This window comes from Mus musculus, chromosome X (assembly GCF_000001635.26).
Source record: "Mus musculus strain C57BL/6J chromosome X, GRCm38.p6 C57BL/6J".
Classification (NCBI taxonomy): Eukaryota; Metazoa; Chordata; class Mammalia; order Rodentia; family Muridae; genus Mus; species Mus musculus.
Window position 1 is genome coordinate 23767578 of NC_000086.7, and position 15351 is coordinate 23782928.

A 15351-nucleotide genomic window follows, 5' to 3' on the forward strand; every position below is an offset into this window, starting at 1 on the left:
TTTTGGTTAATATTCAGATTGCAAGATTGTAATTAGAAAATGAGAGGACCCATACATAGTACAATACTCTGTATGTACAAGGGCTCTTTCCAGCTTTTTCTCTTACCATGATACACATAGAACATAGAAGTATTTGGACTGAATGATGGGGTAAACTAGTAGACTTTGGGTCTGACTTTACAAGTTATTTTGAAATCTAAGGAAGCTACCAATAGTTGAGCCTAAGTGAATCCTGTCTGAAAAGCTTTCAGAATAGTATGAATGATAACTGACACTATTCATCAATGGAAAGATACTAAATATTAAGTGCCATATAAAAAGTCATGTAAGTCTATATTTTAGAAAGTTACCTTGTCAATGATTTAAATGTCTTCTTGGATTTCAACTAGTAATCATTTTAGTTTTATTTCCTGTTGGCATGATAAAAAACCCTGATAAGAGCAACTTCAAAGAGAAAGAGTATATTTGGCTCATAGCTTATAGTTGCAGGCAAGGCAGTTCCTGCAAGCCAGCAGGGACTTGAAGCAGCTAGTCATAATGCATCCACAGTAAATAGCAGAGAGCCATGAATTCATAATCTGCACATTAATTCTCAGCATAATTTCTCTACTTTTAAACGACCCAATATCCTCTACTCAGGGAATGATGTCACCCATAGTCTTCCCAATAATCAAGACATGCTTATAGACATGTTCACAGACATCTCACAGGCTAACCCAATCTAGACCATTTCTTATAGAACCTTCCTTCGCAGGTGATTCTAGAATATATCAAATTGGCAATTAAAACTAAAGGTAATTGTAGTAAACTTACAGTTATCTGTAAAGTAGCTACCTTATTTTGGTCTTAGAAACTGGTTTTATAGGGGTGAGATGTAGTTCAATGGTAGAGCTCTCACCTAGCATATTCAAGCCACTGTGTTCAATCCCCAGCACTACAAAAATATTTTATCTCAGTTTTATGATGATTGAAAATAGTAACAGAAATGTTTAAAACTGAAAATAAAAGTTTCAAGTAATCTCACAGCCAGAAATCATCAGTGTTCTGATAATTTTTGAATCATCAACATTCTTCATAACTTTTTTACACAATGCTGGTGAATCAAAACTAGAGACCAGCACATACTAAGGAAGTACACTATCATTGAGCTAGACCCACAGCCGCAGACTATTTGATTCTTACAAAAGAAGTATTAATTTGTATCTGTAAATTGCTAGCTTATACTTTTATTACTGTAAATAAAATAAATCATGCCATCTCTTCATAGTAGCACCCAAAATATATTGCAGTCTTTCTATGAACCATACATAGTAATCAGTTGCTGTGGATACAGTAGTTAAGACAATTACACTCATGGACCTTCCAGTTAAATGATGGGGCAGATACTAAATATGTAATTATGCACAAAAGTGCATCTATATTTATGATTGCTGTCAAAGAAAACTCTAAGGTGCTATGGAAGTGTATAACAAGATAACATGTTTTGGCTAAAGGAAGCCTTTTTTGAGAGAAGATTATTTGATCTGAGACCTAAAAGGAAAATAGAAATTAGTAATCAGTGCTGGAGTGTTGAAGTCAGAAGTAAACACATGTGCAAAGATCATAAGGTGAATAAGATCTTGGCAACTCAAAGAACAGGGATTTGTTTTATTATATTTTATACCAACACTTATTCATTTATTTATTTATTTTCCTGTTGATGCACATATCTATGTTTTAATTGAAAAGATAATAATTAGATCCTGTTTTGGAAGCGTTTGATAATTGTATTACTTTGTGTATGGGAGCGTCTGTTAGGAAAGCTCAGCCTAATTTTACTACATTGTATACACTAATGAAAGAAAAATCAAATCACAAGAGATCATCTTAGACTTCCCAGGTAGTCTATCTTGTAGATAAATGACTTTTTTACCCTTCCTTTCTTTTTGTTGGTAAAAATATATTCTTAGAAACACGTCTCTAAAGTAGTCTTCTCATGATTATTTAATTGCATATTTGTGGCTTCTCCATAAGCTCTTCAAATTAGATTATCTGGGAATAGCGCCAATAGATCTGCTTAAACATGCCCATCTCCACCCCACTACTGCAGAGGTGTGGGTCTAGAATATATGATTACTGTTAACTGGGAGGAATCATATTCATGTATATTTTCTCTAATGGATATTAACTTGAATATGTTCACTCCATAAAATAAGGAACATGAAAACTTGAATACCTACTATTAATGTTTTAAAAGATAGCTCTTAAGTTTGTCTGTGGATAGTTCCCGTGGCACAAATTGTGACAATATACATTTGGCATATTTTCTTCAGGACTCAACTAAAGAAATTCCTTGGAAAATCAGTGAAGAGAGCAAAGCATCTTGCTGAGGAATATGGTGAACGTGCTATAAATAAAGTTAAAAGCGTAAGAGATGAAGGTTAGTAAAATAAGTATGTTTCAACTGAATACTCCATTAAAGTGTGTATTCTAAATTTAGTTTGTTATTTATAAGAAGCACTCTATATCAATAAATATAATAAACTTTTATAGCCATAAGAGAGTCACTTAATTTTATGAATATAAAGGATGATAATGTATATGTTTTAAGTATGAATTAGTTTAGTAGTTTTGTTATTATAACAACCTTGAATAATTTACTATACAGTGATTAGGTGAAAATCAATTTTGTTAGACTTTTGGCTTTTAAAACTATTTTTAAGAGACTAGAAAAATGTCTTAGTGATTAAGAGCACTGGCTGCTATTCCAGAAAACACATGTTAAATTTCCCAGTATTCACATGGCAGCCTAGAGATTTGTCTAACTCCAGTTTCAGGGGATCTGACATCTTCTTCTGGTTTCCATGGGCACCAAGCACATACTTAATAAGTAGACATTCATGCATGTGAAACACTCATACCCATAAAAATAAGTAAAATTTTAAAAATGTTTTTAAATTAGGAAAACTTGGATTAGACAGTGGTTTTACTGGATAAAAATATTTGCTATATATGGTGGTTTGGTTATGCTTGGCCTATAGGGAGTGGTACTGTTAGGAGGTATGGCCTTGTTGGAGGAAGTGTGTCACTGTGGGGGTGGGCTTTGAGGCCCTCTTCTAGCTGTCTAGAAGCCAGTCTTCTACTGTTTGCTTTCTGAACAAAGTGTAGAACTCCCAGCTCCCTCTCCAGTACCATATCTACTTGGATGCTGTCATGCTTCCTACCATGATGATAATGGACTGAACATCTGAACCTGTAGGTCATACCCAGTTAAATGTTGTCACTTATAAGAGTTGCCTTGGTCATGGTGTCTCTTCTCAGCAATGGAAACCTAACTAAGAAGTTGGTACCAGGTGTGGGATATTGCTGTGATAGGCCTGACCATACTTTTGTTTGGAAGAACATGGATTTGGGGACTTTAGATTTAGAAAGCAGTGGAATGCTTTAAGTGGGGTTAAATGGGCTATCCTCGTAGGAATATGGAAGACTCTTGCTGAAGGTGATTTAAACTGTAGAAGCCTGGCTCTAGAGGTTTCAGAGAAGAATTTTAGTATGTGGCCAAGAGCCTATTCTTGTGACATTTTGGTGAAGAATTTTGTTGCTTCTTGTCCTGTCAACAGAGTCTGCCTGAGGCTAAGGTAAAGAGAGTAAAATTAATTACACTGGCAAAGGAGGTCTCAAAACAACCCACTTTAGGCTATATGCTGTGGTTTACTCTCATAATGAACATCTTAATGAAGTATAGTAAACTTAAAAAGAAAAAGTACAAAATATATGTGTCAGTTGTAAAAGGGCACCAGGAAGTGCAATGGAGTTGAATCCTGTGTCCCAGGAGATAAACAGATTAAGGGAATGGTAGCTTTCAAGCAAGATCCCACCCAATTAAGCTTAGGTCCAGGCATGGTAGTGCAAGCCTTTAATCCCAGGACATAGAGACAGGCAGATCACTGAGTTCAAGGCCATCCCTGGACTGAACAAGTTCAAAGTAAAGAAAAGCTTAAGTAGTATATGCCTTCAATCCCAGCACTCGGGAGACAGAGCCATGCAAATCTCTAAGTCCAAGGTGAATCTACAGAGCAAGTTCAAGCCAAGCTTAGGCAGTGAAGGAGTTGGAAAACAGAAAGCTGGTGATAATAGAACAGGGGGCCATGTTCCAACCCTAGCAAGCAGCTCCAGCCATGTGACTGTAGCTTTATAGTCAATAGGGGGAGACTACTGGGACAGTTGATGCTGGCTAGCTAGAGCTAACAAAAAAATGCAGGACAGCAAAAACTATTCTGAAAAATACAGGAACTTCTGGGGGAATCACCATCCCAGACCTCAAGCTGTACTTCAGAGCAATAGTGATAAAAACTGTATGGTATTTGTATAGAGATGAACAGGTAGATCAATGAAATAAAATTGAAGACTCAGAAATGAACGCACACACTTATGGTCACTTGATCTTTGACAAAGGAGCTAAAACCATCCAGTGGAAAAAAGATAGCATTTTTAACAAATGGTGCTGGTACAACTGGCAGTCAGCATGTAGAAGAATGCAAATCGACCCATTTTTATCTCCTTGTACAAAACTTAAGTCCAAGTGGATCTAGGACCTCCACATAAAACCAGATAAAATGAATCTTAACCTCAAACACATGGGCACAGGGGAAATTTTCCTGAACAAACCAGCAATGGCTTATGCTCTAAGGTCAAGAATCAATAAATGGGACCTAATAAAATTGCAAGGCTTCTATAAGGCAAAGGATACTCTCAATAGGACAAAAGGGCAACCAACAGATTGCGAAAAGATCTTTACCAGCCCTACATCTGGTGGAGGGCTAATATCCAATATATACAAAGAACTCAAGAAGTTAGAATCCAGAGAACCAAATAACCCTATTAAAAATGGGGTACAGAGCTAAACAAAGAATTCTCAACTGAGGAATACCAGATGGCTGAGAAGCACCTAAAAAATGTTCATCATCCTTAGACATCAGGGAAATGCAAACCAAAATGATCCTGAGATTCCATGTCACACCAGTCACAACCTCAGGTGACAGTAGATGCTGGCAAGGATGTGGAGAAAGAGGAACACTCCTCCATTGTTGATGGGATTGCAAGCTGGTACAACCACTCTGGAAATCAGTCTGAAGGTTCCTTAGGAAATTGGATATACCTGAGGAAATGTCAGACTGATTTCCAGTGTTCCTCTTTCTCCACATCTTCTCAAGCATCTGCTGTCACCTAAGAATCCAGCTATACGACTCCTGGGCATATACCCAGAAGATGCTCCAACAGGTAATAAGGGCACATGTTCCACAATGTTCATAGCAGCCTTATTTATAATATCCAGAAGCTGGAAATAACCCAGATGTCCCTCAACAGAGGAAGGGATACAGAAAATGTGATACATTTACCCAATGGAGTACTATGCAGCTATTAAAAATAATGACTTCATGAAATTCTTAGGCAAATGGATAGAATTAGAAAATACCATGCAGCATGATGTAACCCAGTCACAAAAGAACACATAAGATATGTACTCACTGATAAGTGGATATTAGCCCAAAAGCTCAGAATACCCAAGATACAATTCACAGACCACATGAAGCTCAAGAAGAAGGAAGACCAAAGTGTGGAAGCTGCATAGGAGTAAATATGGAGACAAAGTGTGGAGTATAGACTGAAGGAAAGAGCATCCAGAGACTGCTCTACCTGGGAATTCATTCCATATACAGTCACCAAATACAGACACTATTTTGGATGCCAAGAAGTACATGCTGACAGGAGCCTAATATAGCTGTCCCCTGAGAGTTTCTGCCAGAGCCTTACAAATAAAGAGGTGGATGCTTGCAGCCAACCATCAGAGTGAGCATGGAGTCCCCAATGGAGGAATTACAGAAAGGACTGAAGAAGCTGAAGGGCTTTGCAACCCCATGGAAAGAACAACAATATCAACCAACCAGACCCTGCACAGCTCCCAGGGACAAAACCACCAACCAAAGAGTACTTATGGAGGGATCCATGGCTCGAGCTGCATATGTAGCAGAGGGTGGCGTTGGGTATCAATAGGAGGAGAGGCCCTTGGTCCTATGAAGGCTTAATGCCCCAGTGTAGGGGAATTCGAGGGTGGGGACGTGGGAGTGGGTGGGTGGGTGAGGGAATACCCCCACAGAAGCAAGAGAAGGGCAAGGGGATGGGGCTTTCCAGGGGGCAGGAACCAGGAAATGGGATAACATTTGAAATGTAAATTTAAAAAATATCCAATTAAATTTAAAAAAAAAGGAAACTAGGGGTGATTAAAGTAAAACCAGTCACTGAGGTGAAATCTTCTGGGAAGTATTTTTTGAGAGCGCGGGTAAGCCTTGTTCCAGAGATAGTCAAGGTTGTACCTTGTGTTGTAGCTGTACTTGCTAATATGTAAGAGTCACCCAGGTGGTACTGGTTTCAGATACATGAAGGGATCATGAAGAGCAACTGAGGCTTGGCACTGAGAGAGGCCACAGAGAGTATTGGTGAAGGTGCAGCCTCAGTTGCAGTTGATGGCCCAGGACTAAAGGCATCATGCAAAGAAGTTTAGGCTTGGCACCATGATGGAAGCCTTTGAGAGGCTATTGGTGAATTCTAGTTGGGGTAGAAGACTCCAGCATATTGGAGATTGTAGTACCATGGGATGACCACTAAGATCAGCAGCAGCATTGGATTGGAGTGAAGTCAGTCAGAGCCTAAGACTGCTACCGAGGGCAGAACTGGAGAAGTGACCCCACCCCTTTGGAAGAGCCCAGAAAATCATGTATGGATCTGAGACATTGGAATAAGAAGCTGTAAGGTTGAAGTTGCCTTAGATATCCCAAGGTGTTAGAGATGTCAGAGCCATAGGGTACTGTGATGGTTTGTATATCCTTGGACCAGGGAGTGGCACCATCTGAAGGTGTGGCCTTGTTGGAATAGGTGTGACCTGATTGGAATGGGTGTGTCACTGTGGGTGTGGGTATAAGATCCTCACCCTATTTGCCTGGAAGTCAGTCTTCCACTAGCAGCCTTTGGATGAAGACATAGAACTCTCAGCTCCTCCTGCGCTATGCCTGCCTGGATACTGCCATGCTCCCACCTTGATGATAATGGACTGAACCTCTGAACCTGTAAGCTGGCCCCAATTAAATGTTTTTTTTTTTTTTTTTTAATAAGACTTGCCTTGGTCATGGTGTCTGTTCACAGCAGTAAAACCCTAACTAATACAAAAGTTGGTACCAGAAGTGGGGTATTGCTGTGATAGGCCTGACCATGATTTTATTTGAAAGAATGTGGATTTTTGGACTTTGGATTTGGAACTCAGTGGAATGCTTTAAATGGGGCTTAATGGGTCATCCTAGTAGGAATATGGAAGACTTTGTTGCTGGGAGTGATTTGAACTGGTATTGACCTGGCCCAAGAGATTTCAAAGGAGAAGAATTTCAGAATGTAGCATAAAGACTATTTTTGTGGTATTTTGGTGAAGAATGTGGCTACTTTTTACCCTTATCTGAAAAGTCTGCCTGAGGCTAAGGTGAAGAGACTTGGATTAATTGCATTAATTGCATTGACAAAGGAAGTTTCAAAAAAGCCCAGCAGAGACTTTGTTCTCTGGTTAAGTCTCACAAAGCGAAGTTTGAACAAGCATAGCAAGCTTAGAAAGGCAAAATATAAAATATATGGTTCGAGTATTAAAGGCATACCAGGAAGTGAAATGGAGCAATATCCTGTGTTCTAGGAAATAACAGATTAAGGGAGTGGTACCTTGGGGCAAGACCCTACCCAGCTGAATTTAGAACCAGGCATGGTGGTACACACCTTTAATCCCATGAGACAGCCATGCTGATCTCTGCATTCAAGGTCAATCTACAGAGCAAGAACCAGGATAGCCAAGCTTAGGCAGTGAAGGATTTAGAAAACATAAAGCTAGTGATAATAGTACATGTTCTAGTTCCTCTAAGCAGCAGAACTTGGTAGCTTCAGCCATGTGGCTCTGGCTCTAGAGTTAAGAATGGAAGGAACTACTGGGAAAATTGATGCTGGTTAGCTGGAGCTAAGGAATTAGCAGTGATTAAGAAGAGACCAGCATCACTGAGGCGAAATCTTATGGAAATTGTTTTCTGGGAGCACAAAGAAGCTGTGTTCCAGAGATACCCAAGGTTGTACCTCATGCTGCGTCTGGGCTTGGTGTAAGAGTCACTCAGGTGGTAGGTACTGCTTGTGAAGGAATGAAGGGATCATGAAGAGAAGCTGAGGCTTAGCACTGTGAGAGGTCAGGGAAGGCCATTGGAGAAGGTGAAGCCTCAGCTGTAGTTGATGTCCCAGGACTGAAGGGGTCATGCAAAGGATTTGAGGCTTGGCACCCTGAAGAGAGCCTATGAGAGGCTATTGGTGAAGCCTAGTTGGAGTGGAACACCCCAGTGTATGGAAGATGTCAGTACCATGGGATGATCACCAAGAACAGCAGCTGTAGTGGAGTGGATCAACCTGAGCTTAGAGTGCTACAGAGGGCAGAGCTGGAAAAGTGATGCCAGCCCTTAGGAGGAGTCCAAAAGATCAAGTGGAATCCCAGACACTGAAACAAGAAGCTGTAACATTGAAATTGCTTTGAAGACTCAAAGATGTTAAAGATGCCAGAGCCATGGGATACATGCTGAGGAAAGCTGCTAACAGGGAGTGGAACTAGTCCAGGAGAAAGCAGTTTGTTGCAATCAACAAAGATGAAAAAGGAGTGGAGATCTGAAGACTGCTTTCACATCAGCCATGGAGATGCAGAGTTTGGAGTTTGCCCAGCTGGTTTCCTGCCTTGCTTTGGGGATTACAGTTAATTAAGTTGGATGAATCTCACAAGAGACCTTGAACTTTGGACTTTTAACATTGTCGCGACTGCTATAGACTATGAGGACTTTGAAAGTTGGACTAAATGCATTTTGCACTATGCTATGTTTAAGTATGGCCCCCATAGACTCATGTTTTTGAACAAGTCTATGGGGACCAGGGAGTGGAATGTGATGGTTTGTATATCCTTGGACCAGGGAGTGGCACCATCTGAAGGTGTGGCCTTGTTGGAATAGGTGTGACCTGATTGGAATGGGTGTGTCACTGTGGGTGTGGGTATAAGATCCTCACCCTATTTGCCTGGAAGTCAGTCTTCCACTAGCAGCCTTTGGATGAAGACATAGAACTCTCAGCTCCTCCTGCGCTATGCCTGCCTGGATACTGCCATGCTCCCACCTTGATGATAATGGACTGAACCTCTGAACCTGTAAGCTGGCCCCAATTAAATGTTTTTTTTTTTTTTTTAATAAGACTTGCCTTGGTCATGGTGTCTGTTCACAGCAGTAAAACCCTAACTAATACAGGTACCTAATGAGGAAAGCTGGTAATATAGAGTGGAACCAGCCCAAGAGAATGAAGTTTGTTGAAGTCATCAAAGCTGAAAGGAGTTGGAGACTTGAAGAGTGCTTTGACATCAGACATGGAGATGTAAAGTTTGGAGTTTGCCCAGTTGGATTTTGCTCTTGTTTGGTCCAGTATTTCCTCACTATGAAATTTTAAAATGGTAATACATATCTTACTTGATGTTTGAAGTATGTGATCTCTGTTTTGATTTTGAGATTTTGGGAGATTACAGTTGGAATGCATAAATCTTAGAATAGACTTTGAACTTTGGACTTTTAAATATTATTGAAACTGTGATAGACTATGAGAATTTTTGAAGCTTAACTAAATGTAGTTTTCATTATGCAATGACTAGGGATTGCTCCCATAGAAACTTCAAACAAGTTTGTGGAGACCTGGGAGTAGAATGTGGTGGTTTGAATATACTTGGCTCAAGGAAGTGGCACTGTTAGAAGGTGTGGCTTTGTTGGAGGAGGTATGTCACCATGGAGGTGGGGTTTGAGATCCTCCTCCTAGCTGCCTGGAAGCCATTCTTCTGTTTGCCTTTGGAACAAGATGTAGAACTCCCAGCTCCTTCTCCAGCACCCTGGCTGCCTGGATGCTGCAGTGCTTCCTGCCTTGATGATAATGGTTTGAATCTCTGAACCTGTAAGCCCCAGTTAAATGTTGTCCCTATAAGAGTTGCCATGGCCGTGGTGTCTCTTCTCAGCAATGGAAACCCTAAGACACCTTAGAAAGCTAATGGGTGCCTTGGAATTCACTCAAAAGCTACATGCTGTAGTGTGCACCTGTAATGCAACATTTTTATGATGATATAGGAGGTGGAGAAAGAAGGATTGCTTTCAGGCTCACAGGCTAACGAGTCTTCAGTATGTAGCACAGCAACAGAAAAAAAAAACCAAAACAAAACCAACCAAACAACAACAACAACCAAAAAAAACCCAAGAGATACCCTGCTTCAAAAAAGAGTAAGACTATAACCACTCTCAAAAAATTGTTCTCTGATTTCTTGTGATTTGGTATGTACATGCACCCATGTACACATATACACACATCTGTGCATGCATGCACACATACATAAAACAAAAAGGGGGGACAGCAAGATTTCTCAGTGGGTAAAGAAATTTGCTGCCAAGACCAACAGTATTTCAATCCCTATAAGGCATATGACAGAAGGGTAAAGCAGACTCCATGTGCACTTCATTTGCATGTACATGTACACAATGAATAATGTAAACACAGATTTTCTTAATTTCCAGAGATCTTATCCCACTGTGTCTTTGTCATTAATATACACATTTGTTTTATTAATAAGTATATTTAGCACTTATACTCTACCAGATAATCTTATAAGAATTAGCATGAATTAGTTTACTCATAAGAAATCAATGAAGGGGGTATCATTATTATCACCATTTTATAGGTGAGAAAACTTGAGAGAAATAGATTGAGTAACTTCTTTATGGTCATCCAGATTATAATTAATAGCTAGACTCAATTTCTAACCAATGCAGCGTCAGCCTCCATTTTCTTAACCAGTATGTTATATAGTAATAGACAAATTCTGCTTCCCTGTTTACTAACAGTATGCTTGATGATCAATATATTTGAAGCTATGATTGTAACTAGATATGTATTAACCATTAATTATTTTCATTGCTTTGTCTTCAGTGTTTCATACTGATCAAGATGACCCTTCATCAAGTGACGATGAAGGAATGCCATATACAAGACCAGTAAAATTCAAGGCAGCACATGGTTTCAAAGGACCTTATGATTTTGATCAGATCAAAGTGGTGCAAGATCTTAGTGGTGAACACATGGTAGGTACTGTTTCATTTTTCATGACTGGTAGGGTATTTTTTGAGGCTTCTATTTAACTAATCTTTACCAATGTTTGTACTTCTACTAATCGAATTCAAGAACAATAAATTTATATTAATATATTTAAATGAAATTTGTCTCTGAAATATTATCTAAGAAATAACTTTTTAGGCTGAGTGAACTCATTCAGGCCTAGAATCCCAGCATATAGAAGGCTGAGGCAGGAAGATGACAAGGTCAAGGCCAGCCTGTGTTGCATAGGGTAACCCAATCTCATAATAAACATGAGCTTTAGAATAAATGAATTCTAGGCTATATAACTGAGAAAACTATGCAGAGGGACCAAACTTTAAAACACTTAAAGTAGAAAGTAGTCTGTCACTTTTAAAAACATTTAAATATTCCCAGCCATACTTTAAATAAACATTTTAGGGCAAGGAATATGTAGAGTATTTGTACAGCATACATGAAGCCTGACTTTCAATTCATATAACTTTAATGAAAAATATTCATAATCCCACAGTGTTTTCTATAGTAAAATGTTACACCAAGACTTAGAGAAAGGTAGATGTTTGCATTCTTTCAAATTTCTGAAGTATCAGACTGGGCATGTGGCTTGCTGGTAGAGTTATTCCTTCATATTGGTGAGGCTCTGGTTTGATCCCTAACACTGCAAACTAAAAAACAAAACAAAACAAAACAAAAACAAAACAAAACAAAAACAAGACTACCAATACAAATAAAAACTATGCAGATTATATTGCAGTTAGCTTCAGCAAATCTAGGAACACAGCCGGGCTTGGTGGCGCACGCCTTTGATCCCAGCACTTGGGAGGCAGAGGCAGGTGGATTTCTGAGTTCGAGGCCAGCCTGGTCTACAAAGTGAGTTCCAGGACAGCCAGGGTTATACAGAGAAACCCTGTCTCAAAAAACCAAAAAAAAAGAAAAAAAAAAAAAGAAAAGAAAAGAAAAAAAATCTAGGAACACAAGGAAGATAGCAATAAACCAATAAACTCAAACCTGGGTAAGCTATGCTGATCCCTTGGTCAAGGAATCAAATAAAACCTAAGTTTGCCCTAACTACAAAGTGACTATGCATCAAATGTCTTAATTATTTACAATGTTTTCATTTTGTAACTTATTCAGTCTTTTTATAGTATATTGCGCCTACATTTATTTCCTACGTAAGTAAAAAAATCAAGATAAAAATGATATTTTACTGTATTTGACTTTTATAGAAATGAATGCTATTTAAGCAAATTAACTGTCAATTCTAACTTTGATAATCTTTCTACCCTGAGAATCTATAGACAGATAATCTTTTTACTACACCTAAATGTGTTATGATTTTATTTGTTGGAATAGGATTTGGCCCTTCCATGTTAAAGACCTCCCTCTGATTCTTTAGCACTTTTCAGAACATATAGTACTCAAATGTTTTCTGTTTCTATAGAGTCTATCCATGTATTGTAAAGAGAAAAGAAAGTAGGACCATACTATTTTTAGTTATTTCAAAGGGGTTCATACCAGGGGTGCCACAGCTAGTGTAGGCTTTATTCATTTTAGTTCTGCTAAGATAGGAGTTGTTAGTGAAAAGTGAGGGCTTTCTTTTACCCTTTCAGGTTTACTTATGGGACTGAGATTTCTAAGAACTGCTTTGTGCTTTTCTAAACAGCATTACTGGCCACCTACAAACTCTCAGAAATGGCACCTGAAGTTGCCCTCCAACCTTTACACACAAGTTCACACACGTGCATATATGCAACCAAAGATGCTCCTCATTTTTATTAATATGTAACCATAGTTCTGGATTTTTAAATTTGTTAGGTTAAACTCTGGGCAATTATAATAATCCAACAGACCTTTCTTCTGAAAGCTTCCCTTTGTGGCAGTGTAGCTCCAGTGCACCTGAGACCATAAGTTGTGTTAGAGAAGTGAGTTTTGTCTTATTATGTATAATGTTGTATAATTTCAAAGTAATGTCTCTTAAGCTTATAAAGTCATTTTGAACCTTCTCTTTTCATAGGGAGCTGTTTGGACCATGAAGTTTTCTCACTGTGGCCGACTGCTTGCTTCAGCTGGACAAGACAACATAGTGAGAATATGGGCTTTAAAAAATGCTTTTGACTATTTCAACAATATGCGAATGAAATACAATACTGAAGGTATTTTTCATTTCTTTGCTATTTTGTTTTGTTTTAGTTTTTCAAGACAGGGTTTCTGTGTGTAGGTCTGGCTGTCCTGGAACTCACTCTGTAGACCAGGCTGGCCTCGAACTCAGAAATCCACCTGCCTCTACTTCCCAATGCTTGGATTAAAGATGCATGCCTCCATGCCCAGCTTATATTTCATTTCTTTAAATACCTAAGTAAATCTGGAATTTTTGTGTTTTAGATGCTAAATAGGTTGAGCCTCTTCAGTTCCCAAATCCTAAAATGCTTTGTAATCTGAAACTCATACACTGAAGAAATGCTCAAAATTTTCTAATTCTTTTTTTCAGATTAGAAATGTTGAACTCACAAAGGCATGGAGTTACTTAAACATCCAACAAGCTCCAAAATCTAATAAGGAATATTCAAATGTATTGCTTTTCTTAACTGGCAAGTTACTCATTTGTAATAACTACTAATCATAATACCCAGTATTTACCCAGCATCGTGTTATGTACCTATATATAATCTTGACCCTTTTCAAGGCTAAAGTAAGAAGGTCAAGAACTCAAGGCTGACCAGGCTTATACAGCAAGAGTGTTTCAAAAATAAAAATAAGGCACACAGCAATAGCAAACAAACAAACAAACAAAAAGAAAAACAAAACATCTAGGCCTAATAAAAAGAATACCATAAAGATTTTGATTTACACCTTTTCAAGTATAGTATGTAATTTTATCAGCCACTTAGAATTCTGTGGATTCCCTTGGCAAGCTTCAGTTCTGTTCTAAATTAAACTGACAGATCAAATTAAACTGGAAAAAGAATAAGAATACTATGTATACTTATGTATACTTACTAAGTTAAGATTAAGAAAATAGCCATGAAAAGTAAGTTGTGTCGACCAATCAATGGATATATAAAAAACTGTTATGTAATAAAGAAAAACCTCAGAATATTATAAGTTTTATGGTAAACACTAAGTATACCTAAACAAAATATTCTTGTCATGTGATTATTTAGGAAATAATGAAAAAAATAAGTAAGTAGAGACTAATTTTGTAAGCTTATATAATTTTGAATGTAACATGTGAGTTCAACATTTCTAATCTGAAAAAGGAATTAGAAAACTTTGAGCATATCCTCAGTGTATGAGTTTCAGATTACAAAGCATTTTAGGATTTTGGAACTGAAGAGGCTCAACCTATTTAGCATCTAAAACAAAATTTTGATTTATCCACCAATCATCCCTTCCCAGTCATCTAAGAAGTTAAGAAATGGGAGAAAGGAAAGTATAGTTAACTATTGATGAGAATATAGAGTACAATCAAAGCACCAATTTAAGGAACATAGAAGTTTCTAGAGATTCAGTCGGCCAGCTAGTTATACCCTATGTTTGATGTGTTCAGAGATTTCTTAGTACTAGAAATTAAACCTATGTTTTCAAGAAAACGGGTATCTATCACTAAGTTTTATCGTTAAGCCATATTGTTATTTATTTATTTATTATTATATATAAGTACACTGTAGCTGACTTCAGACACACCAGAAGAGGGCGTCATATCTCATTACAGGTGGTTGTGAGCCACCATGTGGTTGCTGGGATTTGAACTCAGAACCTTTAGAAGAGCAGAAGAGCATTCAGTACTCTTACCCTGGTGAGCCATCTCACCAGTCCCCATTAAGCTATATTCTTAACTTCAATCTGCCTCCCATTTTTAAAAAATACCATGTGACAGTGACTCACTGTGTTGCCCAGTCTGGCCTTGAATTCTCTTTGCAGCTCAGGCAGGCTTTGAACTTAAGACCTTCTTGCCTCAGCCTCATCAGTATTTTAGATAATGAGCTGCACCACCAGTTCTGGGAACCCTATATTCTTAGAAAACCTTTGTGAGTTTCCTTAACATATGTTATAATATGTAATTGAAGATGGTGATGTGTTTAACGAGACAAAGTTATAGAGTGAGTGATTGAACCTTTTTTTGTTCTCCCTGGTCATTTT

The 15351-nt window shown here is 38.2% G+C and overlaps 1 protein-coding gene across 4 annotated transcripts in view; it reads left to right on the forward strand.

Moving 5' to 3' along the window:
• The window catches only part of Wdr44 (WD repeat domain 44), a 113625-nt gene that overhangs the window by 75176 nt on the left and 23098 nt on the right, over positions 1-15351 (forward strand). For all 4 annotated transcript variants that reach the window (XM_011247497.3, XM_006527700.4, NM_175180.3 and 1 more), the window contains 3 exons: positions 2313-2419; positions 11047-11198; positions 13226-13364. In XM_011247497.3, coding sequence (XP_011245799.1) covers positions 2313-2419; positions 11047-11198; positions 13226-13364 — 398 coding nt within the window. The remainder of the gene's footprint in view (positions 1-2312; positions 2420-11046; positions 11199-13225; positions 13365-15351) is intronic.